This window comes from Amblyraja radiata, chromosome 11 (genome assembly GCF_010909765.2).
Source record: "Amblyraja radiata isolate CabotCenter1 chromosome 11, sAmbRad1.1.pri, whole genome shotgun sequence".
NCBI lineage: Eukaryota > Metazoa > Chordata > Chondrichthyes > Rajiformes > Rajidae > Amblyraja > Amblyraja radiata.
This window is the reverse complement of record NC_045966.1, coordinates 7,540,279-7,566,938: the sequence shown is the minus strand read 5'-3', so window position 1 is coordinate 7,566,938 and position 26,660 is coordinate 7,540,279. Positions and strand designations below refer to the sequence as shown.

Sequence of the window (26,660 nt, the reverse complement as noted above, 5' to 3'; positions counted from 1 at the left end):
TAGAGCTCTATCTAACTCTCTCTTCTAACTAACTATCTCCAAACTAAATGTACCTCGGTACACATGACAATGAACTAAACTAAACTAAACTAAACTGGTCTATGCAGCAAACCCCATCTAAGCTAGTCACATATGCCGCGAGTGTTCCATATCCCTCTAAACCCGACCTTATCCGTGTACTTGCCCTGTATGCTTTTATCTGTCGTTTTCACATCTTACATTCTCTTTGTACCCTTCAATATATCAATTTTCCCTCTCCCCTGGCTCAGTCTGAAGAAGGGTCTCTGTGTAAACTGGCATCTGCAGTTGCTTCCTACACATGTATTTTAAATGGGTTAAAGTGTCTGCCTCAACTACCTCCACCGGCAGCTCGTTCCACATATAATCAATGAAAAAGTTGCCCCTCAGGTTAGTAATGAATCTCTAAAAAATCATCTCACCTTCAACAAAGCAGATCTTCCATCGTCTTTTAGCGAATATTCCAAGAAGAAAAAAGTAACGGAAAGATAAGCATTTAAATGTCTTTACTGCTTAAAATGTTTTTAACAGCGCCGGGGAAAGTTAACCCGTGGATTATGGAGCAAGCGGATATTTACCAGCTCCAGGCAAAATTAATTACACATGGTCCGATTTAAACTAGGGAAATATTTTCCTGAGCGTCCTTGCCAACATTGCTCTCTCTGCAAGATTCAAACGCCCGGTCCATTTAAAAAAAAAAACGCTCTGATGTGTTACAGCGTACATCTATTGACGTTTATAACTCGCGCCACCCACATCAAAGTCAGTTGCATATCCTGCCAAATTCTTCTTCCCATGTGTCCCTGGCGACCAGATTCCTACTGGACGATTGGCATACGAGCTATTTATTGCAAGACTCGGGATCTGGGCTGGGTCCGTTGCATTTGCAACGCCGGATGACTGCGTTTGGGTTTAAAGGCTGTGGGATTCGTAGGGGTTTGGAAAAATCTTGTTTTTCCCTTGCCAATTTGCCTTCCACCTTGCATCAGTCCACGCTGCAACAAACATGCGGGATTACGATGAAGTTACAGCCTTCCTGGGAGAATGGGGACCCTTCCAGAAGATGATCTTCTTTCTTCTGAGCGCCAGCATCTTCCCAAACGGTTTCTGCGGATTGTCCATCGTCTTCGTCGGGGATATCCCAGAGCATCGCTGCTCGATTCCCGGGAATCTCAACCTCAGCCAAGCCTGGATGAACAGAACCATCCCACTGGTGCCAGGAACCCAAATCCAGTACAGCCAATGCAGTCGCTACCGCTTGGATGTGATCAGGAACCTCTCGGAGGTGTTTCCAGACCCAGATCTCCTCAACGTGTCCGGGATCGAAGAGGAGCCGTGTTTGGATGGATGGGAATACAGCCGGGACCAGTACACCTCCACCATCGTCTCTGAGGTACAGTCACCGGCACGATTTAGCCTGAGAATAGTTTGTAAAGGACATTCTTGCTATTGAGGGAGTGCAGCGTAGGTTCACAAGGTTAATTCCCGGGGTGGCGGGACTGTCATATGCTGAGAGAATGGAGCAGCTGGGCTTGTACACTCTGGAGTTTAGAAGGATGAGTGGTGATCTTATTGAAACATATAAGATTATTAAGGGTTTGGACACGCTAGAGGCAGAAAACGTGTTCCCGATGTTGGGGGAGTCCAGAACCAGGGGTCACAGTTTAAGAATAAGGGGTAAAGCCGTTTAGAAAGGAGAAGAGGAAACACTTTTTCATACAGAGAGTTGTGAGTCTGTGGAATTCTTTGCCTCAGAGGGCGGTGGAGGCCAGTTCTCTGGATACTTTCAAGAGAGAGCTAGATAGTGCTCTTAAAGATAGCAGAGTCAGGGGATATGGGGAGAAGATAGCAACGGGATACTGATTTGGGATAATCAGCCATGATCACATTGAATGGCGGTGCTGGCTCGAAGGGCTAAATAGCCTACTCCTGCACCTATTATCTATTGTCTATTGTCTATTGTGAAAATTAAGTTAGAACATCACAAAGTGTTCGAGTAACTCAGCCGGTCAGGCAGCATCTCTGGAGAACACGGACAGGCTACTTTTCGGGTCTTCAGGCATAATCTATCCCTATTCTCCAGAGATGCTGACCCACTCAGTTACTCCAGCACTTTGTGTCTTTTTCTTGCAAACCAGCATCTGCAGTTCCTTGTTTCTACTCCTAAGTTAAAACCCAATTAGATTTGTGTGAAGAAGAGACGGGTGCAATTTAATACTTGATGATACGACCGCAATGTATGTACTTCAATGATTCAATGATACTTTACAGTATTGTCACAATAATAATGTCATTGTTTTAATATTCACCTTTACCAACTACCGGCCTTGTTGTTTTGCTCTGAAACCATCCAGTTCCAAAAGAACAATTTTAATCTAATGGAACTGCAGATGCTGGAATCTTGTGCAAACCACACAAAGTGCTGGAAGAACTCAGTGGGTCAGGCAGCATCCGTGGGAAACAGCCAGCTTTAAAGCAGTGTGTAGCACACCATCAAAAAGGAGGTCTGAGGTAGAGTCCTAACCAGATACGTTGCCTGTTCCTCCCCCCCCCACAGACACTGCCTGACCTGCTGAGTTCCTCCAGCACTTAGTGTTTTGATATAATTTCAAGTTTTCCAATTCAATTTCCTTCCTCTCAGGATCAGAATCATGAAAAATCTCTTCAAAACCAATGACATCCCACCTGCTCCCTAATTCTGTGAAGGTAGTGAGTGCAACAGGGGTTGCGTATAGCAACGCATAGGGTCATACAGCATGGAAACAGGCCCTTTCGGCCCAACTTGCCCACATTGACCAACATGTCCCATCTACACTAGTCCCACCTGCCTGCGTTTGGCCCATAGCCCTCGAAAGCTGTCCTATCCATGTACCTGTCTAATGGTTTCTTAAACATTGCGATAGTCCATGCCTCAACTACCTCCTCTGGCAGCTCATTCCATACACCCACCACCCTTTGTGTGAAAAGGTTACCCCTCAGATGCCTATTAAATCTTTCTCCCTTCACCTTAAACCTATGTCCTCTATTTCTTGATTCATCTATTCTGGGCAAGAGTGTGCATCTACTCAATCTATTTATTTCATGATTTTACACACCTCTATAAGAGCACCCCTCATCCTCCTGCGCTCCAAGGAATCGAATCCCAGCCTGCTCAACCTCTCCCTGTAGCTCAGACCCCCGAGTCCTGGCAACATTCTCGTAAATCTTCTCTGAACCCTCGCCAACATCTTCTCTACAACATGGTGCCCAGAACTGAACACAATACTCTAAATGCGGCCACACCACAAGTCCCACTACAAAGACTGCCTTAGTGAAAACAAGTCTGGGTTGAGTTTAAAGTTTGATGATAACTTTGGGACTAAATTTGTATGCCACTGCCAAGGTTGTGAACATGAGACTTTCTAGCAGGAGGAGTAGTATTTTGAATACTGACAAATGTATCTCCTTCCTGGTAAAATAACATTGCGAGACCAGTCTTGATCCGCAGTCACCGATTTGGGTGAAATTAAAAGAACGAGAATCAAATCTTAAATATTCCCTGCAGGAAGGCTCATCTTCAAAATGGGAAGCATTCTTTAGCCTGCTTTTGTTTATTTTTAGTTTAGTTTATAGATATAGAGTGGAAACAGGCCCTTCGGCTCACCAGGTCCATGCCAACCAACGATCACCCGTACACTAGTTCTCTCCTGCACTCCAGGGACAATTTACAGAAGTTAATGAACCGACAAACCTGCACGTCTTTGAAATCCAGCATGTCCGCTATGTATCCTGTGGTGGGAATCCAAAGATGATTACATCGGAACATTGAACATACAACATAGAACATGGGAACGGCCCACAATGTTTGTGCCGAACATGATGCCAAGTTAAACTGATCTCTTCTGCCTGTACACGATCTATATCCCTCCACTTCCTGCACTTCTATGTACCTATCTAAAATCCTCTTAAATATCACCATCGTATCTGCCTCCACCATCACCCCTGGATTGCAAGATTGCAACTTTCACGTGGTCCGCCCTGCTTCGGCTAATGCAATCAACTCGACGTGCACAAACGGAAGATCAAATAGAACAAGTTGTCCAACAACTTTAGGCTGTGCACGCCAACACGAAAGAAGGAGAAGACCACCCCTGGTAATGTGTTCCAGGCCCCCACCATTCTCTGTGCAAAAATACTTACCCCACACATCTCCATTAAACTTTCCCTACCTCACCTTATAGTTATGGCCTGCAGTGCAGTCCTGAACTACTATCTACCTCACTGGTTACCCTCGGACTATCCTTGATCGGAATTTGCTGATTGTACTTTGGACTAAATGTTATTCCCTTCTCTACACTGTAAATGGCTCGATTGTAAACATGTACTGTCATTCCGCTGACTGGATAGCACGTAACAAAAGCTTTTCACTTTTCATGTGACAATAAACTAAACTAAACTAGTGTTAGACATTTCATGAGGTAGACCAGGCTTGGCCGTATTCTTCTGGTGTCAATAATGGACAAAATTAATGGAAGATGGAAGAGATGGGCCTCATATAGAAGGAAGGATGTGTTGGCTCTGGAGAGGGTCCAGAGGAGGTTTACAAGAATTTCATAGGTTAACATATGATGAGCGTTTGATGGCCTGTACTCACTGGAGTTTAGAAAGATGAGGGGGGACCTCATTGAAACTTATCAAATAATGAAGGACTTGGATAGAGTGGATGTGGAGAGGATGTTTCCACTAGTGGGAGAGTCTAGGACTAGAGGACATAACCTCAGAATTAAAGGACGTTCCTTTAGGAAAGAGATGAGGAAGAATTTATTTAGTCAGAGGGTGGTGAAGCCATGGAATTCTTTGCCTCAAAATGCTGTGGAGGCCGTCAACGGATATTTTTAAAGACAAGATAGATAGATTCTTGATTAGTATGCGTGTCAGGGGTTATGGGGAGAAGGCAGAATGGGGTTGTGAGGGAGAGATAGATCAGCCACAATTGAATGGCGGAGTAGAATTGATGGGCCCAATGGCCTAATTCTTCTCCTATCACTTATGACCTTATGATGTAATTATTATAAATTACGATAAAGTCAACGCAACTGCCCAAGTCATAGTGTGTAGACATTCAGACAACGTGTTAGATATTAGTAGTGGAAATGAGCTGCATGACTCTCCAGTCACCCTCCGATAACCTATAACACCAACAAATTGGATTTAGACATATCTTAAATATTAATTTTCCACACCAGAAATAATGGACTAATTGTATTTTTGAAATCACTAGCTTTGGTTCTAAATTAAGAAAATCTTTCACGTTTTATCCCCTGAGATTATCTTTTGCTCAGAATGATTGCATACCAACATTCCTCTGGATAACATTAAGATGTTAAGACCTGAAATTAATTCATAGCAAATTATATGCAATATCGCTAAATAACATTAACAGTGCACGCAAATGTAAAATAATGTTATTCTTTATTAAGTAAAGCTTCTCTGATTATTTATTCCTTTAGATAAATAAAGGGTGGCAAGGTGGCACAACGGTAGAGTTGCTGCCTTTCAGTGCAAGGGACCCAAGTTTGATTCTGACTACGGGTGCTGTGTGTATGGAGTTTGCATGTTCTCCCTGTGACCAGCGTGGGCGTTCTCCGAGATCTTCGGTTTCCTTCCACACTCCAAAGACATGCAGGTTTATAGGTTAATTGGCTTTGTATACTTGTAAATTGTACCTAGTGTTTGTACGATAGTGTTATTGTGCGGGTATCGCTGGTCAGTGCGGACTCAATGGGCCGAAGGGCCTTTCCTCGCCATATCTCTAAACTAAACTAAACTAATCTACATAACTAAAAGTTCAAAAAGTACTTAGACAGTAAACATTTCATTATTTTATATGAATTCATTTTCATGGTGTGGAAAGGCCGGGAAGAAGATGAAGACAGCCATCTTGTTCTGCTTTTGCACTGAAGAAGATGGCGGTGAGCTTTTCTCTTTATCTGTTGTAATTCATATGGTCAAGGTGGTCCAACAGTGAAGTCCTGGAATCTTCATAAGTCATAGGATCTATCTTTCCCTCTCTACCCCATTCACCTGCCTTCTCCCCATAACCCCTGTGACTCGGAGATAATGTAATTGAAAAAATTGTCATGCATACAACTTTGCTGCACATGGAATGAGGTACAATTTGTCCTATTGTTGACAGCAATTGATTATTGAGCTTACACTTTTGAGCATTTAAGCTGTGCCAACATTGATGTTTCTCTTGTAGGTAATGGGCATTGCTGAGGGGACAGAATTTATAGCTCAAACCAAATCCATACAGAGGGTAGTGAGGGGCTGGCTTCCGGGTAATTTGTTATGTACAGCCATTACAGCATATAGGTTTTGAAACATAGCATGGCTGTAATGGAGTACCATCAACAAAATGAAGAAGTGAGCATGTAAGAAAGGAAATATATATGTCCAAGCATGAATGTAATGTGACTGAGATGGCCATGCAAATATTGAGTAGCTAAGCACTGGTTGGCCAGATCTTCACAAGGGTTTTTTGCAATTCATTTATGGGGATCTAGGCGTTGATGAGACCAAAATCTATTGCTGATACATAACTTTGCTTAAAAATGTGTTTGTGAGCCATCTTCTTGAATCACTGTTGTCCTTTAAATGACGGTACATCCAAAGTGTTAACGGAGGAGTTCCAAGACCTATACTAACTTACTTACTGCCTATCATGCCTCCTGGCATGTCGGGCAGCAACAAAGGTCCTGTCTCTTCTGGGCTAGCTTCTGGACACTGCCCCAGGTCAGGTCGACAGCCCTGGAAGTCTATCACGCCCAGTAGTGTTGATTCCTTCAGTTGCTGTTTCCGTAACATATTTGTTTTACGAGACAGGGTTGTTAGCCCTGTGCTCAACCTCCAACCTGGCGGAATCTAAGAGCAATGCCTAGTACCTATAAACTCAGGACTGCTCTCTGGTTGTTGGTAGGATGGTTCAATGAAGTGAACCAGATCTTTTATGTGAAACTTACATAACCCACAAAGTTATGTACTTTGTCCTGGATAGTTTCAAGCTTCCTGAGAGTTATAGAAATTCAACTCACCCAAGTGAATAGAGTATTCCACGATGAGTGACTTGGCCACTGTAGATAGTAGAACAGCTTTGTGGTATCTGAAGGTGAGTAACTTGCTACAGGACGTCAACATCTACTCTTCTTTTGTAGCCACAACATGTGGCCAATGCAGTTACTTCCTGGTCTATGGTATCCGTCAAGATGTTGAAGTTGGGAATTGGTAATGATAATACCATTAGCTGGTTAGTTCCTATCTAGTTGAGATAGCCACAGGTATTCATAGGGATTTGATCATCCTTGTAGATGAGTCATTGAAAGTTAAGGACACAAAGAGCTGGAGTAACTCAGCAGGTCAGGCAGTAGATCTGGAAAACATATGTGACTTTTTTGTTCGGAACCCTTCTTCAGATTGATTGTAGAAGGTCTTTTCTACCCTGCACAATCAATCTGAAGAGATCACCTATTCATGTTCTCCAGAGATGCTGCCTGACCCATTGAGTTACTTCAACATTTTCTGTACTTTTGCATAAACCAGCATCTGCAGTTCCTTGTTTCTATATTGAAAATCAACATGCGGGTACAACAAGTGACCAGAAATGTAAATGGTATATTACATGTGATTGCACGAAGGTTTGAGTGCAAAGGATATGTCACTGAACTCATTCATATAAGGTCCTCATCTGGAACGTTGTGTCTCTTGGTCTGTTCTCTCTGACTATAGAGGATCTATATGCAATAGAAAGAGTGCAATAGAGGTTTTGCATCACAGAAATTGATTCGTGGGATGATAGATTTTTCAATGAGGAGAGATTAAGAAGAATGAGATGTGTTCTCACTGAAGCATATAAATTCCTACCAGGCTTTGGCGGCATGATGGCACAGCGGTAGTGTTGTTGCCTTACAGCGCCAGAGACTCAGGTTCGATCCTGACTGCGACTGCTGTCTGTACAGAGTTTGTATGTTCTCCCTGTGCCCATGCGTGTTTTCCCCGGGTGCTTCGGTTTCCTCCCACACTCCAAAGACTTCCAGGTAATGATTGTAAATTGTCCCTAGTGCGTAGGATAACGCTAGTGTATGGGGATCGGTGATCGGTGTGGACTTGATGGGACAAAGGGCCTCTTTTTACGCTGTATCTCTAAACTAAACTAAACAAATCTTGACAGGCCAGAACCAGGGATGATGTTTTCCATTCTGGGATATCTGGAACTAGAAATCGCAATCTCAAAATAAAGAGTCAAACTATTTGGGCTGAGATAAGAAGAAATTTCTTCACCAAAAGGGTTGTGAATTTTTTTGAATTTTCATCCCAAGGGAGCTGTGAAGACTCAAATTAGAGGTCGATAGATCTGTAAATATTAATGGAAACTAACCTCATGGGGTTGGAACAGAAAAAAAAAAACATTGCACTCAATACAATTCATAAGTTCATAGTCATAAAGTCTTACAGAGTGAAACCAAGCCCTTTGGACCAACTTGCCCATAACCGCCACCATGTCCCATCTACACTAGTCCCACCTACCTGCATTTGGCCCATATCCCTTTAAACCTGTCCTATCCATGTGCCTGTCTAAATATTTCATAAACGTTGCGCTAGCACCTGCTGCAACTACCTCCTCTGGCAGCTCATTCCATACACACGTTGTATGAAAAAGTTACCCCTCAGGTTCCTATTAAAACATTCCCCCCTCATGTAAACCTATGGATCTTGATTCCCCTACTCTGGGCAAGAGACTCTGTACTTCTACCCAATCTATTCCTCATGCTTTTCATATGTCCATAAATCGCAGGTGCAGAATTAGGCCATTCAGCCATCGGGTCTACTCTGACATTCAATCATGGCTGATCTACTGTATGTGTCCCTCTCAATCCCATATAGTCAGTTGGGATCTTATTGAATCACGGAAGAGGCATAAAGGGCTAAATACCCTGCCATATTGTATATGTTTTATATTAACACAAAGATTTTGTGAATTATGCCTAAAAATTATGCGAGGTGAATGTTCAAAGAATTTATGTGTCATAAGCAACTCCAGTGCAATGATAAAGTGAAAGATTAAGTCTCATGATTTTGTGCAGTGGCAGACCAAACCACAGACAGGTCTGGAAATGAGATTTTGTCAGTACAGATCAAACATTCTAGTAAGGTCTGTTGTAAGCATTTTTATTCCTTCTTTGGTTTGCCCCAAATGCAATATTCAAAAAAAGTGTTATGAAAAGAAACTGCAGATGCTTGTTTAAAACAAAGTGCTGGAGTAACTCAGTGGGTCAGGCATCATCTCTGGAGAAAATGGATAGGGCCGGGACCCTCTTTCAGATTCTGGTTCAGATTCAAACAAGTGTTTTCTTGTTAGCATGGATTTATGTGAACATGCAGTGTTGGGCTAACTTGGTATCACTCCATGTGTGTGCATTGTAAGGAGGCTGAAGAATATTACATCGGCTCTGCCATAGGCAAGTAAGGTGGTACTTGGTGGAGAAAGTGTATTAGTGATTTGGCTATTGGTGTGCTACTCTGCCATTGCTGTTTGCGCTCCATGTGCTCCTGTCCAGGAAGCTGAAAGAGACTGCTGCCTTACCAGATGATCATCCTCTACTCAGACACTCTCGAGTCAAGAATTTCTGATTTCATCACTCCCGGCTCTCCGCCCTCTAAAGCCTCCAACCTTATCGTTCCCCAGCCCCGCACGGCCCGATTTTATCTTCTCCCCAAAATCCACATACAGAACTGTCCAGGCAGACCCATTGTTTCTGCTTGTTCATGTCCCACTGAATTAATTTCCACACACCTCGATTCCAGCCTTCACCCCCCTGGTCCAATCCCTCCGTACCTATGTCCAAGACACCTCTCACGCTCTTTGTCTATTCAACCACTCTGTTTTCCAGGCTCACCATTCCCTCATCTTTGCTAAGGATGTCCTGTCACTCTAAACCCCATCCCCCACCATGAAGGTCTTACAGCCCTCCGTTTCTTCTTCGACCACAGAACCAGCCAATTTCTGCCTACCGATACTCTCCTCCACCTAGCAGAGCTGCTCCTTACCCTCAACAACTTCTCCTTTGACTCCTCCCACTTCCTCCAAATCCAAGGTGTAGCTATGGGCACTCGCAAGGGCCCTAGCTTTGCCTGTCTCTTGGTAGGGTATATCGATCAATCACTGTTCCAGGCGTACACTGGCCCTAGCCCTGAACTCTACCTCCGCTACATTGAGCCATGCAGAGCTCACTGACTTCATCAACTTCATGACTAATTTCCATCCTGCACTCAAATTCACTTGGACCATTTCCGACATTTCCCTACCGTTTCTAGATCTCGCCGTCTCCATCACAGGAGACAGACTATTGACCGACATCTACCACAAACCTACTGACTCCCTTAGCTATCTAGACTATACTTCTTTCCACCCTGCTTCCTGTAAAGACTCTATCCCCTACTCCTAATTCCTCGGTCTATGCCACATCTGCGCCCAGGATGAGGTTTTCCATACTAGATCATTGGAGATGTCCTCATTCTTTAGGAAACCTGGGTTCCTCCCTTCCAATATAGATGGCTCTCACTTGGGTCTCCTCAATATCCCGCAGCTCCGCTCTTGTTCCCCCACACATTCGCAACAAGGACAGAGTCCCCCTTGTCCTCACCTTCCACCCCATCAGCCGTCGCATGCAACATATAATCCTCCAACACTTTCGCCACCTCCAACGGGATCCCACTACTGGCCACATATTCTCATCTCCACCCCTTTCTGCTTTCCGCAGAGAACATTCCCTCCGCAACTCCCTGGTCACCTCGTTTCTTCCCACCCAAACAACCTCTTCCCCGGGTACTTTCCCCTGCAACTGCAGGAGATGCAACACATGTCCCTTTACCTCCCCCTTCGACTCCATCCAAGGACCCCGCCAGTCTTTTCAGGTGAGGCAGATCTTCACTTGCACCTCCAACCTCATCTACGTTATCCGCTGTTCCAGATGTCAACTTCTGTACATCGGCGAGACAAAGCACAGGCTTGGCGATCGTTTCACTGAACACCTCCGCTTAATCCTTTTTTACCTACCTGATCTCCCGGTTGCTCAGCACTTTAACTCCCCCACCCATTCCAGAGTGAGGCCCAGAGCAAATTGGAGGAACAGTACCTCATATTTCGCTTGGGTAGTTTACCCATCAGTGGCATGAACATTGACTTCTCTAACTTCAAATAGCCCTTGCTTTCCCTCTCTCTCCATCCCCTCCCCTTCCCAGTTCTCCCATCAGCCTTTGTCTCCGACTACATTCTATCTCTGTCCCGCCCACTCCCCTGACATCAGTCTGAAGAAGGGTCTCGACTCGAAACGCCACCCATAACCAACGTTACTCCAACATTTTCTGTCTACCTTGTGCAAATCTTTGGTTGTGTACTACAGTACGATGACTGAGGTTGAAATGGAGTTGTACCTCTCATTTATGCTGTAGATGAATTCCATTGCAAGGAGATACCTAAGGGAGCTGAGGTGCAGTAAGGTGGCAAGGAAAATTGAGAAGGGAGCATTTGAAAGGCAAATGGACAAGAAAGGTTTAGAGGGATATGGGTCAAAGGCGGGCAGGTGGGACTAACGTGGATGGGGATCTCAGTCGGCACAGACAAGTTGGGCCGAAGGGCCTATTTCCATGCTGTATGACTCCAAGAGGCTTGGAGTTATGCCACAGCATTGCTGGACTCCAGTCTAGACTGGGATGGGGACTTTGTGGACTTCTTCATGATCATCAAGGCTTGCATGTCATCATGTAGCAGGTATAAAGAAGAATTCCTGAGACCAGCCACGCTTAAGAAAGATTAGCCCTTGACAGACAGCAGGTTTTTATTAGTTTAATTTAGAGATACAGCATGGAAACAGGCTCTTCGGCCCACCGTGTCCATGCCGTCCATTGATTGCCCATTCACGCTAGTTTTATGTTATTCCATTTTTGCGCCCACTATCTACACACCTGGGGTAATTTACAAAGGGCCATTTAACCTGCAAACCCACACGTCTTTGGGATGTGGACGGAATCCGAAGCACCCAGAGTAAACCTACGTTGTCACAGGGAGAACGCGCAAACATCACACAGACAGCACCCAAAATCATGAGCGAACCCAGGTCTCTGGCGCTGCAAGGTAGTAACTTTAGCAGCTGTGCCACTGTGCCACCCTTTCTGTAGGAAAAACACAAGGGAGGCCACCCTATGATCAGAGTTTTTTCTGATCATGAAGATAGTCGTGAATGTGGCATCTCTGAGATCCCCCAGACAAGAGAGGCAGCGGATTCGAAGCAAAATAAATTCATGTCCATAAGTTATGGAGCAGAATTAGGCCTTCCAGCCCATCAAGTCTATACTGCCATTCAATCATGGCTGATCTATCTTACCCTCTCAACCCCGTTCTCCTGCCTCCTCCCCATAACCCCAGACACCCATGAATTTCAGAAGTCCGAGTCCGCGGCAACCAGCGATCCCCGCATATTAACACTATCCTACACCCATTAGGGATAAGTTTTACATTTACTAAGCCAATTAATCTACATATCTGTACGTCTTTGGAGTGTGGGAGGAAACCGAAGATCTCGGAGAAACCCCATGCAGGTGACAGGGAGAACGTACAAAATCTGTACAGACAGCACCTACGGTCAGGATCGAACCCAGATCTCTGGTGCTTTAAGGTAGCAACTATACCGCTGTGCCACTGTAGCGCCCCTACTCCAGGACTACTCCAGAGACCTTGAGACTTTGGTTTTGTTGGTCTTGGGTAGAGATGAGATAGGATTGGACTATACCTTGTGGATGGAGATAATGACATTTGCTTCACGGATTAAGTTTCAGATGAGGATTTGTTTGATGTGCTTTTTAATAACTGTTTATCTGTGAAAAAAATCCTCCAGCCATGGTTTCAGTGGACAGTTGGAATAGTTATTAAGTAGGACTTAATAATTAGTTTTAAGACCCCTTTATAAAAATTGTTCCTGACTGATCACAAAGTATGCTGTGATCATTTTATTAGTGGTATTTCATTGGAGACTGCCAACAAAAGGGTATGTTAAAATTATTTAACTATATTGATTACAAATTATTCATTGGTACTTCTTGATTTTGCTTTGTGAAATAGAAGTATTCTAGCATCCATTTCATGTACACAATTTTTACATTGCTGTAGGATTTCTCCATTCATTAATCAAGGACCAGTCTCACCCTGGTCACTTCTTCTTCTCCCCTCTCCCATCAGGCAAGAGTTACAGAAGTTTGAAAACGCATGCCTCCAGATTCAGGGACAGTTTCTTCCCAGCTGTTATCAGGGAACTGAACAGTCCACTCATCAGCTGGAGTGCGATCCTGACCTCCCATTGACATCATTGGAGACCTTTGAACTATCTTTAATTAGACTTCAATGTTATATCTTTACACTAAATATTGTACCCTTTTTTCTTTATCTCTGCACTGTGGATGGCTTGATTGCATTCATGTATAGATTTTTCCATGCCTGGGTAACACAAAAACAAAAGCTTATCACTGTATCTACGTAGACATGACAATAATAAACTAAGCTAAACTAACAAACAAACAGTTACACTGAAGTGTTACCACAATGATACATGCAAGCCCTCTCAATAATCAATTACGTAATCGGACTTGTATCTCAGTAAACTCTAAGGAAACCCAATGCACTAGGAAAAGTAAAACTAATGAACTGCACTAGGAAGCACTTGATCTTTTAAAATATATACTGTACAAATTATATAAAATGATACCAAATAAGTTGGCAGTCCAGCCTACTCTATGATATGCCATGCCCTATTTAAAGTTAGCTTAAATTCATATCTAATGTAATAACTAAATGAATATAGATCATTTATATATAATAAATTAAACTTGTAATTTGTGAATTCTGACTTGTTAGTGATTCTATAATAGATGTATTATATATATTCAAACAGCAAAAGCATAAATTCCTTTCCAGCAACATCAGAATGGAAACAACTGTGCAATAGACTTTATAGCTGCAGGCATCGCGTGATAATGCAGTGACTATTCTCCAATTCCCATTTTAGCACGCTTGCCCAAATACATTCCTCTTCATTTGTCCTTTGGCAGATGCTTTTCTTTTCAGCTGCACTTTAAAACAGTATTTCAGTTTTAACATTTAGTTATCAAAGACCCTTACGTGAATCATTGTCTTGTGTTATTCTTTTTTTGTTCTATTTAAGCCACATGGCAAACCCTTATCATATCTAAGGAGTATGAATTCTCCGTTATCATATGTACATGCATTCGGAGGCTGAACTTGTTTTTAATGGTTAAACAAATAACAATCTGGGATACCATCCAGGTCTTTAAAATGCCGCAAAGCAATCTTCAGGTTTCAAGTGAGAGTCAATGAGAATTGTTTTCCTCACAGATATGCAGATATCTGGAATAGATATATTTTATATACTAAAGCAAACATAAACATTTTAATCATTAATTTTATTCATTTCCCCCTGCTAAACCCTCTTAATGCAAAGCAGTGGTTGGGATTCTATATATGACTTACAGTAATTATAATTGTGTAACACAAACCCAAAACTTTGCCAGAGAAAGGAAGCTGGATCTTTCAGCCTGGAACATAATCTGTGCACATTTCATTCCTTCCTGAGCATTGGCAAAGTCTTTCTCTCAATGTTCATTCAAGAGTCAGTTCAAAGACCGAGGTTCGATTCTGCCCTTGGGTGCTGTCTGTGTGGAGTTTGCATGTTCTCCCTGTGAGCTGCGTGGGTCTTCTCCAGGAGCTCAGGCTTCCTCCCACATCCCAAATATGTGTGGGTCTGTAGGTTCATTGGCCTCCATTAAAAAAAAATGCCCCTAGTGTGCAGGGAGTGGGTGAGAAAGTGGGATAACACAGAACTATTTTGAACAGGAGATCAATGGTTGGCATGGTGGGCCAATGCATTTCACTAAACTAAAAAGGTCAAGAGTCATGAGTGAAGAGTGTTTTATTGTTATACGTCCCGAAGCAGAAAAATAAAGTTCTTACTTGTAGCAGCACAACAGATATATAAACATAGTATTCAGTGGAACTTACAGTAGAACATAGAAAAGTACAGCACAGGAAATAGGTCCTTCGGCCCACAATGTTTGTGCTGAACATGATGCCAAATTAAACTGATCTCATCAGCTTGTACATGATCCATATCCCTCCATTCCCTGTGCTTCCATGTGCCTATCTAAAAGCCCCTTAAGCACCACTCTCAGAGACACCATCATAAACAGTGAAAATAAATTCAAAATATAAAAAACAATATTCCCTACACTTCCATGTGCCTATCTAAAAGCCTCTTAAACGCCACTATCGTAGACACCATAATAAACAATAAAAAGTTCAAAATATAAAAAACTGTGTACTTGCAAAGACAAAAACACACATTGATTGAGATAACTTACTATTAGCAAATTAATACATAACAACATTTGACGACATTTCAGAAATAGATTCTTGCCTGTATTTCAGAGATGAAAGATGATGTATAAATTAGTCAATGTCCCCTCGGTAGCATGCAATAAAATGTACTTGCATTTCAGTGGGACTTGGTGTGTAACAATGACTGGAAAGGACCTTTTTCTATGTCTGTATTCTTCCTGGGAGTTCTGGTTGGCACCTTTATCGCTGGCCAGTTGTCTGACAGGTGAGTTATTACATCTCTCCTCACTTGTACCAGGTATTTAATTATGTGATCAAGTGCCTGTTCATTGCAGGCTGATTTTCATCGTCTATATTGTATAATAAATATATGGCATGCAAACCTACGAATGAGATTTTAATGTTTTAAAGGATGTGCTGGTTTTCAACATTTGGAAACTCATTCTATAGCTTACTGTTAAAATATTCAATATCGTTCTGTTGGTAACAATAGAATCAAACACATTTTCTCTCTTTAAACACCTGAAATAAATGTAATTTGTCATTACTACAACTAGTGATGTTAACTCATTTGATCTCATGCCACTTTACAAAATAATCCATCTTTTGGAATAAAATAACAATTTGTAGGAAGTCACTAGATGTTTGGGAAGATAAGGGTCTCGACCCAAAATGTCACCTATTCCTTTTCTCCAGCGATGCTGCCTGACCTGCTGAATTACTCCAGCTTTTAGCGTCTGTCTAAGATGCGGACTGCAGGCGACGTAAGAAAAACTATCAGGGCGGAACGGTAGCGTTGCTGTCTTACAGTGCTTGCAGCACCGGAGACCCGGGTTCAATCCCGACAATGGGTGCTGTCTGTACGGAGTTTGTACGTTCTCCCCGTGACCACGTGGGTTTTCTCTGAGATCTTCAGTTCCCTCCCACACTCCTAAGACGTACAGGTTAATTGGCTTGGTGTATGTGTAAATTGTCCCAAGTGTGTGTAGGATAGTGTTAATGTGTGGGGATTGCCTGTGGGTGCGGACTCAGTGGGCCGAAGGGCTTGTAACCGCACTGTATCTCTAAATTAAACAGAGGGAATTCTCTGCTGTCTGCCTCAGGGAGCGTCATCGACCAGGTTATCTTCAGCTAACTCAGTGGGTGAAGAGTGATTCCCAATTCATAGTATGGATTGCATCCGTCTAGAGGAATGATCTTCATCATTGAAATATAGGGACAGGAACTAACCACTCTCTATGACCTTTATACCCTTCAGAAAGCCTTTTGGGCCTGTCCCACTGAGGCAATTTTTTAAGCGACTGCCGGCGACTATCACAGTCGTAGCAGGTCGTCGAATTTTAGATCCACTGGAAGAAGCAATGAATATTAAGTCTGACTCACAAAAATTAATATCATATCTATATAATAGTATTTTAAATAGAGAATTACCATCAACAGAGGCAATTAGAGAAGACTGGGAAAAATAATTAACGATAAAAATTTCGAAGGAAACATGGGAAAAGTATTTGATATACAGTATATACATAAAGGTTCGATTAATGCTAGACACAATTTAATTCAATTCAAAATACTACATAGACTATATTATTCAAAAACTAGGCTGAATAAATTCTACCCAAACATTTCTCCCAGCTGTGATAAATGTCTTTCTCAAAATGCCAATATTACACATTCTTTTGTTTCTTGTACAATACTTCATAAATTTTGGTGTGATATTTTTGATATATTCACAAATCTATTTAAGATAAAAATGGAACCTAATACTGAAATGATTATATTTGGAGTAATGGGAGACGGGAACAAATTAAACATATCCCAAAACTCATTTTTTAATTATGGGTTAATAACCAAAAAAACTCATACTTAAATTTAGGAAAAATACAACTATACCAACGCTTAAAATGTGGATTATAAATATGTTGGACACAGCACACCTTGAAGAAATGAGACACCTCCTAATATATAACAAAGACCAATTCTTAACGAGTTGGTCTCCATTTATTGATTTCTTGGATTCATGTGGTGCAACTGTATCATAAAAAGCAAATGTGTCAGGTATGGGTGAAAGATGATCAACAATATAAAAATTCATCTCCTAGCGTCTATTTGCTAATCTCTCTCCTGCTCTCTATTCTTTCTTATTTCTCTTCCTCACTGTCTCTTCCTTTTTTATACACACTACACTTTTCTCTACTCTCTACTATCTCTTTCTTTCTTATCTCTCGCTTTAAAAATAAAAATGGAGTTGTACAGAGAATGTATCAGGTTAACATATATTTGGCACCTGAAAAAAGGTACCACTGTATTCTACTTACTTCTAATAAAATAAAAATAAAAAATAAAAAAACAACCTACGACCACACAGGCAACAACCTACGACAACCGAAGTCAACCTACATCCACCCGCGACAAGCTACGACCCTGTCGTCGACAACTGACGACAACTGAAGGCAATTCAGTCGCCGGTACCTGTCGCCGGTTGACGTAGGTTGACGTAGGTAGTCGCCAGTGGAATTCGCCAAAGTCAGCACCAGCGACAACCTACCTCACCTGGCGACAACCTGCGACAGCACCTACATCAGGAGAAGTCAAGCTACGCTCATTGGCGTCAACCCACTGTCGCCAAAAATGTTTGAACATGTTGAAAATCCAGCGGCGACCAGAAAGACACTATGACTCTTTAGACGACTGAGGAGACTACTCACGACCATACAGGCGGCAGCCCAGCGACCATGTGGTGACAGCCTAGTCACCTGTAGTCACCTAAAAAATAGCCTAAGTGGGACAGGGTCTTTTGAGTCCCAATGGAAGACTGAGGAGTACCCTCCTCAAATGTATCTGCTGTCAATATTTGTCTCCATAGTGCATCTGCTTCCTGATCTTAACCAACAGGTCCACGGCTCTGTGCAGACTTACATCAAGTAAGACCATGTCCATTGGTATTTCACTTGTCCCTGCTGTCATGTTGCATCTCCGATAGACTCTCAGCTAGACTGCACCTAATCAATAGACAAATGGGAAACACTTCAACCTACTTTGTCTCTGGCCCAAAACTGGTCAGCCCAACTTCAGACACTGACTACAGTACAGACAGTGCTTGCACGTGCACATGGACAGACCAAAGTCCTGGGCCTCCTCCATTGTCAGAGTGAAGCCAAACCTAAATTGGAGGAACAGCACCCCGTATTTCGCTTGAGCAGCTTACAACCCAGCTGTATGAATATTGACGAATATTGATTTCTCTAACTTCAAGTAACATTGCATCTCCTTTATCTCCATCCCTCCCTCACCCCAGTTATTGTACTGGTTTCACTGTTGAGTTTCAGTGTCTTTATAACTCGTTATCACCTATCCCACAGCCAACAATGGACCATTGTGGGCTCCACTATTCCTTGATTATTGTTGCCTTTTGCATGCCTTCCATTCATTTGTCCTATATCTCTCATTTCCCATTCCACCGTCTCTCAGTCTGAAGAAGGGCCTCGACCCGAAACGTCACCTACTCCTTTTCTCCAGCGATGCTGCCTGACCCACTGAGTTACTCCAGCATTTTGTGTCCAATCATCACCATCTTGTTCACTGAAACACATGAGAGGAAGGGCTTTATAATTTACAACTTCAAAGTAAATGGTGTCTACCAACTTTCCTCCACTATACCACTCTGCCTACTGAAAGGTCCATGTGAAAATGTTGGGATACATGAATGGCTTTCTACAATTTTAAAGAAGACATCTTTACATCTTTATTTTAGAGTTTAGAGATAGAGTGTGGGAACTGGCTCAGCGATCCCCGTACATGAGCACTATCCGACACACTGGAGACAACTTATAATATACAGACTCCAATTAAACTATAATTTTTATATCTTTCTAATGTGGGAGGAAACTGGAGCACCCAGAGAAAACCCATGCAGGTCATGGGGAGAACATACAAATTCCGTACAGACAGCACCTGTAGCCAGGATCAAACCTGGGTCTTTGGCGCTGTAAAGGCAGCAACTCTACCGCTGCGCCAGCGTGTCGCCCTATAAAATGAAGGTGATTAATTGATCATTGATGATTACATTTCCTGTCACCTTCAGGGACCAAGAGCTTACCAAGTGGACAAAGGAAATGATCCAATGGCATTCTCAAAATGTATTTGAAAAATGTAAAATATTTCACTGTGGCATATATCAAAGAGAATTCCTGGTCATTATTGTGGAACCATGGTTCAGGGCAAAAGACATTTGGACAGTTACATGGATAGGAAAGGTGGAGAGCGGTATGGGCCACATGTGGGCAGGTAGGATTAGTGTAGATGGGGCAGCTTGATCAGCATAGGCAAGTTGGGCCGAAGGGACTGTTTCCTTGCTGTACTACTCTATGACTCCACGGCTCTATGACAACTCAATATTCTTGCATCTCTCATTGCTCCCCATCTACAATTCCCTCATAACTCAAAATAAAGTTAACTCATTTGGATGACATTGAGTACCTCACGTCAGTTCACAGGGATCACACCGATCCCACCTCACTATTTTCCCTCACATTCAACCTTTTCCAGAACCTCCTGCTGCGTTTGTGGCAGAACTCACATTGGCCTCATCAACCAACACAGGACTGGAGTAGACGCAAGGCATCATCAGTAGCGAGAGACTGCCTGAGTTTATGCAATAGTGGCTGTCCGCACCTCTGTAAAAATGCATTTGTGGTAACTGAGAAAGTGGATTTACTGAGCAAAAATATGCAACAGTATGTTTGGATTTTTCTGAAGTTTTGTTTCTGATTTTCAGATTTGGGAGGAAGTCTGTTTGGTTTGGAACCATGGCTGTGCAGACTGGATTCACTATGATTCAAGTGTTCTCGCCAAACTGGGAAATATTTTGCGTTCTCAATTTTTTTGTGGGCATTGGACAGATTTCAAACTACGTAGCTGCCTTTGTTATAGGTAAGTACGTGCGTTATTGATTGCTATGTTTAAAAACTCATTGGGTTTGATTTGTATTTTATTAATGTAATGTATATAATGGTAACTGTAACTTTAAGAACTGAGTACTAGAATGTTATGCTTTGTGTCATGTGATATATTCAATATCTTATCAGTCTCGTGAATATGTGTGAGTATGCGCAGTGTACTTTTGTAAAATAATGAAGACCCACACTGGCAACAGCGTGTACTGAAAATCTGTGCTTGTTCCTATCTCCATGCTGAAGACGTAATATCTTACAATTAACTGAAGTCGATGAAATAAAATTGCTAACAATACCTCACAATTGTAATTGGTCTTGTTCTTGTTAACTTTCCTTACAGGATCTGAGGTCCTTGGGAAATCAATCCGGGTTGTCTACTCTACACTAGGACTTTGCATTTCTTATGCAATCGGCTATATGTTCCTGCCTTTCATTGCATACTTTATACGAAGCTGGAGGATGCTGCTTTTTATCCTGTCTCTTCCAGGCCTGCTCTACATTCCTCTGTGGTGGTATGTAGGAATTAACCTTAACATATCAAAACACTTTTATGGACGCCAATGTTCAAGGGGGAAAGGGGAAGGGGGAAAAATTTTATAGGAATCTGAGGGGTGCCTTTTTCACGCTAAGGTTGTGAGTGTATGGAACGAGCTGCCGGAGGAGGTAGTTGAGGCAGGTGCTATCGCAAAGTTTAAGAAACAATTAGACGGATACATGGATGGGACAGGTTTAGAGGGATATTGGCCAAATGCAGCCAAGTGGGATTAGTGTAGATGGGGCATGTTGGTCAGTGTGGGCAAGTTAGGCCAAAGGGCCTGTTTCCACACTGTATGACTATGAAAGGTTGGACAGACTTGGATGGAAGGCTGAGAGTGTAAATACGCTGCTAAAGCTTACCCCCCTTGGTCTAGTTCAGTAAAACCACTGAGTCAAGCACTGGACCAACTAAATTTTATTTTTGAACGAACAACAAATCCCCCTATACGATAACCAAGCCAACGCGGGTTCGCTCCATGTCTCTGCCTGACCAAGCCCTTCAGCCTCGTGCAAGCAGACACTACCAAAAGGTCACGCAGTCCCAAGCGCCCTTCCAGAAGATCGACAATGATCCAAGTCGGGGTTACCTTTTATAGGCCAATGAACCATGAGGGGCCGAACTACATAGGGGTGGCTCCCATTACAAGCCAATCACACATATTGATTACATTGAAGTATTATTGACAGTCCCCCAACCGAATTACAAAGAGTCCCAATACAATGTTTCTCCAGAAGCTTCTGGAAGGAAGTCAGCTAAATGAATAATGCAACATTTACCCTTGCAGTACAAACAATTCAGCCAGGGCTTCACACTTCGGCCAATCACCAAACAGCAGGGTAACTGTCTTGCAACATTATCAACATTATTTATAATCCCTCTGCAGTAATCCAATCAAACCGATGCATCTACAACACCTTAGAGTTTCTCTGCAAAGTCCTCATACATATTATCAATTGCGAGGACATCTGGACCACACCTTATCTGATGTATTGATCTGGGACCTAGACTTCCTGGCACCAGCTTGCAGCTTGAGGCTTATTACAGAAAAAGGCAAACAGGCCCTGTAGATGCATAAATCCTTTGCTTTATTTTAGCTCTGTTTTGGCCAGGATTTACAAGACCTTCTTCTTCTTTCATGTCCATCATCTATGTTTCAAATGTTCGGCCAGGCTCTTGCACACTGGACAGCCTTCCCGTTTGCCACCGCTAGATCCAGGCAGCGTTGTTCACCAAGATGTGAACATTTTAGTAGGTGTGGCATGGATTGTACAGATTATCCACATTCACATTCTGTAGTAGCAGAATTAGCTCAGGACACTTCCAGTTTCCAGCCCCGTGACGTGGATGCTTCTGCTATAGGAGACCTGATAGAAATATATAAAATTACGAGAGGCATTGATTCACTGCACATGATTCATATCCCTCCATTCCCTGCATATCCATGTGCCTCTCCAAAAGCCTTTCCAATAAATACCACTATTGTATCTGATCCACCACCACCTCTGTCAGCACGTTCCAGACTCCTACCACTCTGCCTAAACAACATGCCCTGCTCATCTCCTGTAAAGTCTGCACAAAGCCCTACAAAGCTGCAACATGTCTTCCTGGCTCTTTTACTCAATGCCCCGACTGATGAAGATAAGCGTATCGCGATGCATGTGTAGGAAGGAACTGCAGATGCTGGTTTAAACTGAAGATAGACACAAAGTCCCTCAGTCTGAAGAAGGGTCTCGACCCAAAACATCACCCATTCCTGTTCTCCAGAGATGCTGCCTGTCTTGCTGACTTCCTCCAGCACTTTGTGGCTATAAGCATACTGCACATCCTCTTTACTACTCAATATACATATTGCCTCAGGGGGTTATGAACTTGGAACCCAAGATCCTTCTGTACATCAATGCTGTTGAGGGTCTTGCCATTAACTGTATACTTTCCCCTTGCAATCGACAACTCAAAGTGCAATCCCTATGTCTATAGTGTCAAGTCAACTTTATTGAGGTCTGCACAAGTGTAGTGAGGTGCAGGTATAATGAAAACCTTGCTTGCAGCAACATCACAGGCACCTAGACTCAGACAATGGATTTACTAAAAGGGCTAAACTCATTATAGCGAAAATCTGTTACAATGGGATATCCTTTACGAGCAATAGGAATCGGGGCATGAAAAACTCACTGTTAACATGTTAGGATTAGATAATGTACAGAAGTTTAAGTGATCAGCAAATAGTAAGATTTATAAAATGGAGCAAGTGAAAACTGCAAATTGAATAAGGTGTAATATAACGTGGTAAATATTAACTGCATTGAATTTACCATAATGTGATTATATTCAGAATTTCAATTTCACAGTTGTTGCTATGTGCAACTGGTTATTGCTTACTAAAAAACATTGTATACAGGGGAGATTTTTGGCATGGTTCAATTTTAGTTCACTTCGGACTGCACAGACCCAGTTACAACACACTTTCTCTGGAACTCTTTCTCATAAAGAAGAACATGTTTTTTTTATTGGCTTTCATAGTTTAAGTGGAATCCTGAACAACTAATGTTGGGCGGGGAAAAGAGAAGATAGAAAGTGAAGTCATATTTGGAGGTGCATTTGCTATAATTCAATAAATATATTTGAGGAAATATAAAAGTTTTTATGGTTTTAAAATGTTTCGAGGGATATGGGCCAAACACAGACAGGTAAGACTAGTGTAGGTGGGGCATGCTGGTCGGCGTGGGCAAGTTGGGCTGAAGGATCTCTTTCCATGCTGCATGACTCTATTAACAAAATCACACTAATAGCTTCATACAGTTGAGTGTATTGTCACGTGTGCCGAGGTACAGTGAAAAGCCTATTGTTGCATGCAATCCAGTCAGCGGAAAGACAATACATGATTACACTCGAGCCACTTACAGTGTATATATGATACCGTTTAGTGCATTTTGTCAGTTTCACTTCAATGTGAATTCCTTAGCATTTGAATTTTTTGCTTTTATGAAAATGTCTCTCAAAAGACTACTGTTAGAAAATTGCAGTGTTGATCATGACTACTGCTGCCAAGCAATCAAATTGCTTCTTAAGGCCTCTTTGATCTTTCGATAAACTCAAATAGTGCTTTGTAAGGCATTATGGATTGCTGATGTTCGGATAATTGGTCTGTGGTTTCTTAATTCATCTCCCAGTACTGTTTTTTCCACAAATAACTTGTTTGCGAATGTTTGGGACTGACAATAATGACTGAAAATCTAATTATGGAACATTCACAATGTAATAAAATCATGAAGAGCAGACAGTATGAATTTCGTAAAATCTTTTCTGAGGAAATGAACATAGGCCTTTTCTCAGAATGCCTTGAATGTGAGTACTGTTTTGCTGGAAATTCGTGGAAATTAATTATTTTATATTAAAATACGATTTCAGAACATTTCTGTCAAAATGACACTGACAGAAAGACCAATTCTTTGGCAAATTAGAGTGTCAGAGAATATTGCATATTTCAATGATTCAATTTTGCACTCTTTTTTTATTTTTCGTGTGTGTGTGTGTGTGTGTGTGTGTGTGTATGTGTATATATACACACACTGAACTTTTTTTCTCATTAATTGTTTTGTTTGTAGAATACTTTGTTTGAATATTCTGTTGTGCTGCTGCAAGGAAGAATTTCATTGTTCCATTTGGGACATTTGACAATAAAACACTCCTGACTTGACTCTTCCTTTAATGACACCTTATTGTCACATGGACGTAGGTACAGTGAAATGTTTTGTTTTTATACAATCTGGGTAAAGTCATACTATAGATAAGCACAATCATAGATAAGTACAAAAGCGCAGCGATTATAGTGTGAGTATAGTAGATTTCACCGAGACAGTACGCAAAGAATCGCCATCATGCTGGCGCCAATTTCAAACCCAATTTGACATTTGACATTGAAACTTGTCACAAAAATCCAGGTATTGATACATGACAAAGTGCAGCAAATAATGAAAAAGGGTGAAGGAGATGGGGGCTTGGAGGATTTTTTATTTGCTTTTAGAGTAATGAAAGTACTTTAGATTGGGGAAGGAATGAGTGGGTTAGCATATGATGAACGTTTGACGGCACTGGGCCTGTGCTTAAAAGGATGAGGGGGACCTCATTGAAAGGTCCCAAATAGTGAAAGGCTTATGGGTGTGGAGAGGATGTTTCCATTGATGGGAGAGTCTAGGAAGATAGGAGAGTCCAGAGGTCATAGAATCAGAATTAAAGGAAGTTCCTATAGGAAGATGGGAAATAATTTATTTAGTCAGAGGGTGGTGAATCTGTGGAATTCTTTGCCACAAAAGGCTGTGGAGGCCAAGTCAATTGATATTTTTAAAGCAGAGATAGATAGATTCTTGATTAGTATGGGTGTCAGGGTTTATGGGGAGAATGCGGGAGAATGGCGTTAGGAGGGAGGGATGGATCAGCTATGATCGAATGCCAGAGTAGACGATGGGCAGAATGGCCTTATTCAACTCCTGTCACTTGCCCTAATGATTAGAAGTTGTGATGTCGAGGTTCTGAGAAGGGCCTAGAAAAGAAAAGAAAAAGGGGGAAGAATTGGCCAGGTATAATTATCAAGGTTCAGTGTGCAGACTGAAGTTGTCAAGGTAGTTCTAGTTTGAGTTTTATACATGCAGCATGGAAACAGGCACTTCGTCCGAGTCTGGACTTTATCTTGCACTAAACCTTGTTCCCTGTATCCTGTAGCTGTACACTGTGGATGACTTGAATGTAATCGTAATTTATTTATTAGCCAAGTAGGTTTTGCAACATACAAAGAATTTGATTTTGCCATACAGTCATACCAAAAAATAGCAACAAGACACACAACTACATGAAAATTACCATAAACATCCACCACAGTGGCACCACCACATTCCCCACTGTGATGGAAGGCAATAAAGTGTTATCTTCATTACTCCTTTCTCCCGTGGTCGGGCAGTCAAACCATCCGCAGTCGGGGCGATCGAAGACTCTACAGCCGGCGAACTAAGCTCCCACGCCGGGGCGATCGATCCTCCCACTCCGGTGCAATCGAAACTCCCACGCAGGGCAATCGGAACTCCCATGCTGGGGCGATCGGAGCTCCCGCGTCGGGGTGGTCGAAGCTCCTGTGGCTAACCCTAACCCTGCCGGCTTGGAGGTCCCGAATTCGGTCCCTAACCAAGAGACCACGAGCTCTACGATATTAAGTCTGCAGGCTCCCACGGTTGGAGCTACCAAGGTTGATCCCCAGCAAGAGGCCGCCAGCTCCATGATGTCAGGCTGCAGCGCAGACAGAGATACGATACGAAAAAAGTCGCTTCTCCGTCGAGGAAAGAGATCAAAAAAGTTTCCAGCACCCACCCCCGCCACTCCCCCCGCCACTCCCCCTGCCATCCCCCTCATAATACAAAATGCAAGGTACACTAAAACATACATTTATGTACACTCAAACATATATTTAAAAACAGACTAAAAACAGCAAAGAAGAAAAAGACGAGACAAACCGTTGGCAGCGTCAGGTATTATTCAGCGCCACCTGCTGACGCATAATCACGTATAGTCTTTCCTCTGACTGGATAGCATGTAACAAAAAAGCTTTATACTGTACCTCGGAATATGTGACAATAATAAACTAATCTAATCTAAATGCTTAGAAATAAATTCTGCTGTTAAGATTGTACGCAATTAACAAAAGTGAAAGTTTTGTATGTTA

General features: G+C 42.3%; 1 protein-coding gene across 1 annotated transcript in view; it reads left to right on the top strand.

Annotated features, from left to right (window-relative positions):
- Positions 1-718: 718 nt before the first annotated feature.
- Positions 719-26,660, top strand: part of LOC116978250 (solute carrier family 22 member 5-like) — a 50,581-nt gene continuing 24,639 nt past the window's right edge. Inside the window, exons 1-4 of the mRNA XM_033029251.1 lie at positions 719-1,411; positions 15,619-15,722; positions 20,235-20,389; positions 20,753-20,924. Of these exons, the coding sequence (XP_032885142.1) occupies positions 1,025-1,411; positions 15,619-15,722; positions 20,235-20,389; positions 20,753-20,924 (818 nt within the window). The 5' untranslated portion in view covers positions 719-1,024. The remainder of the gene's footprint in view (positions 1,412-15,618; positions 15,723-20,234; positions 20,390-20,752; positions 20,925-26,660) is intronic.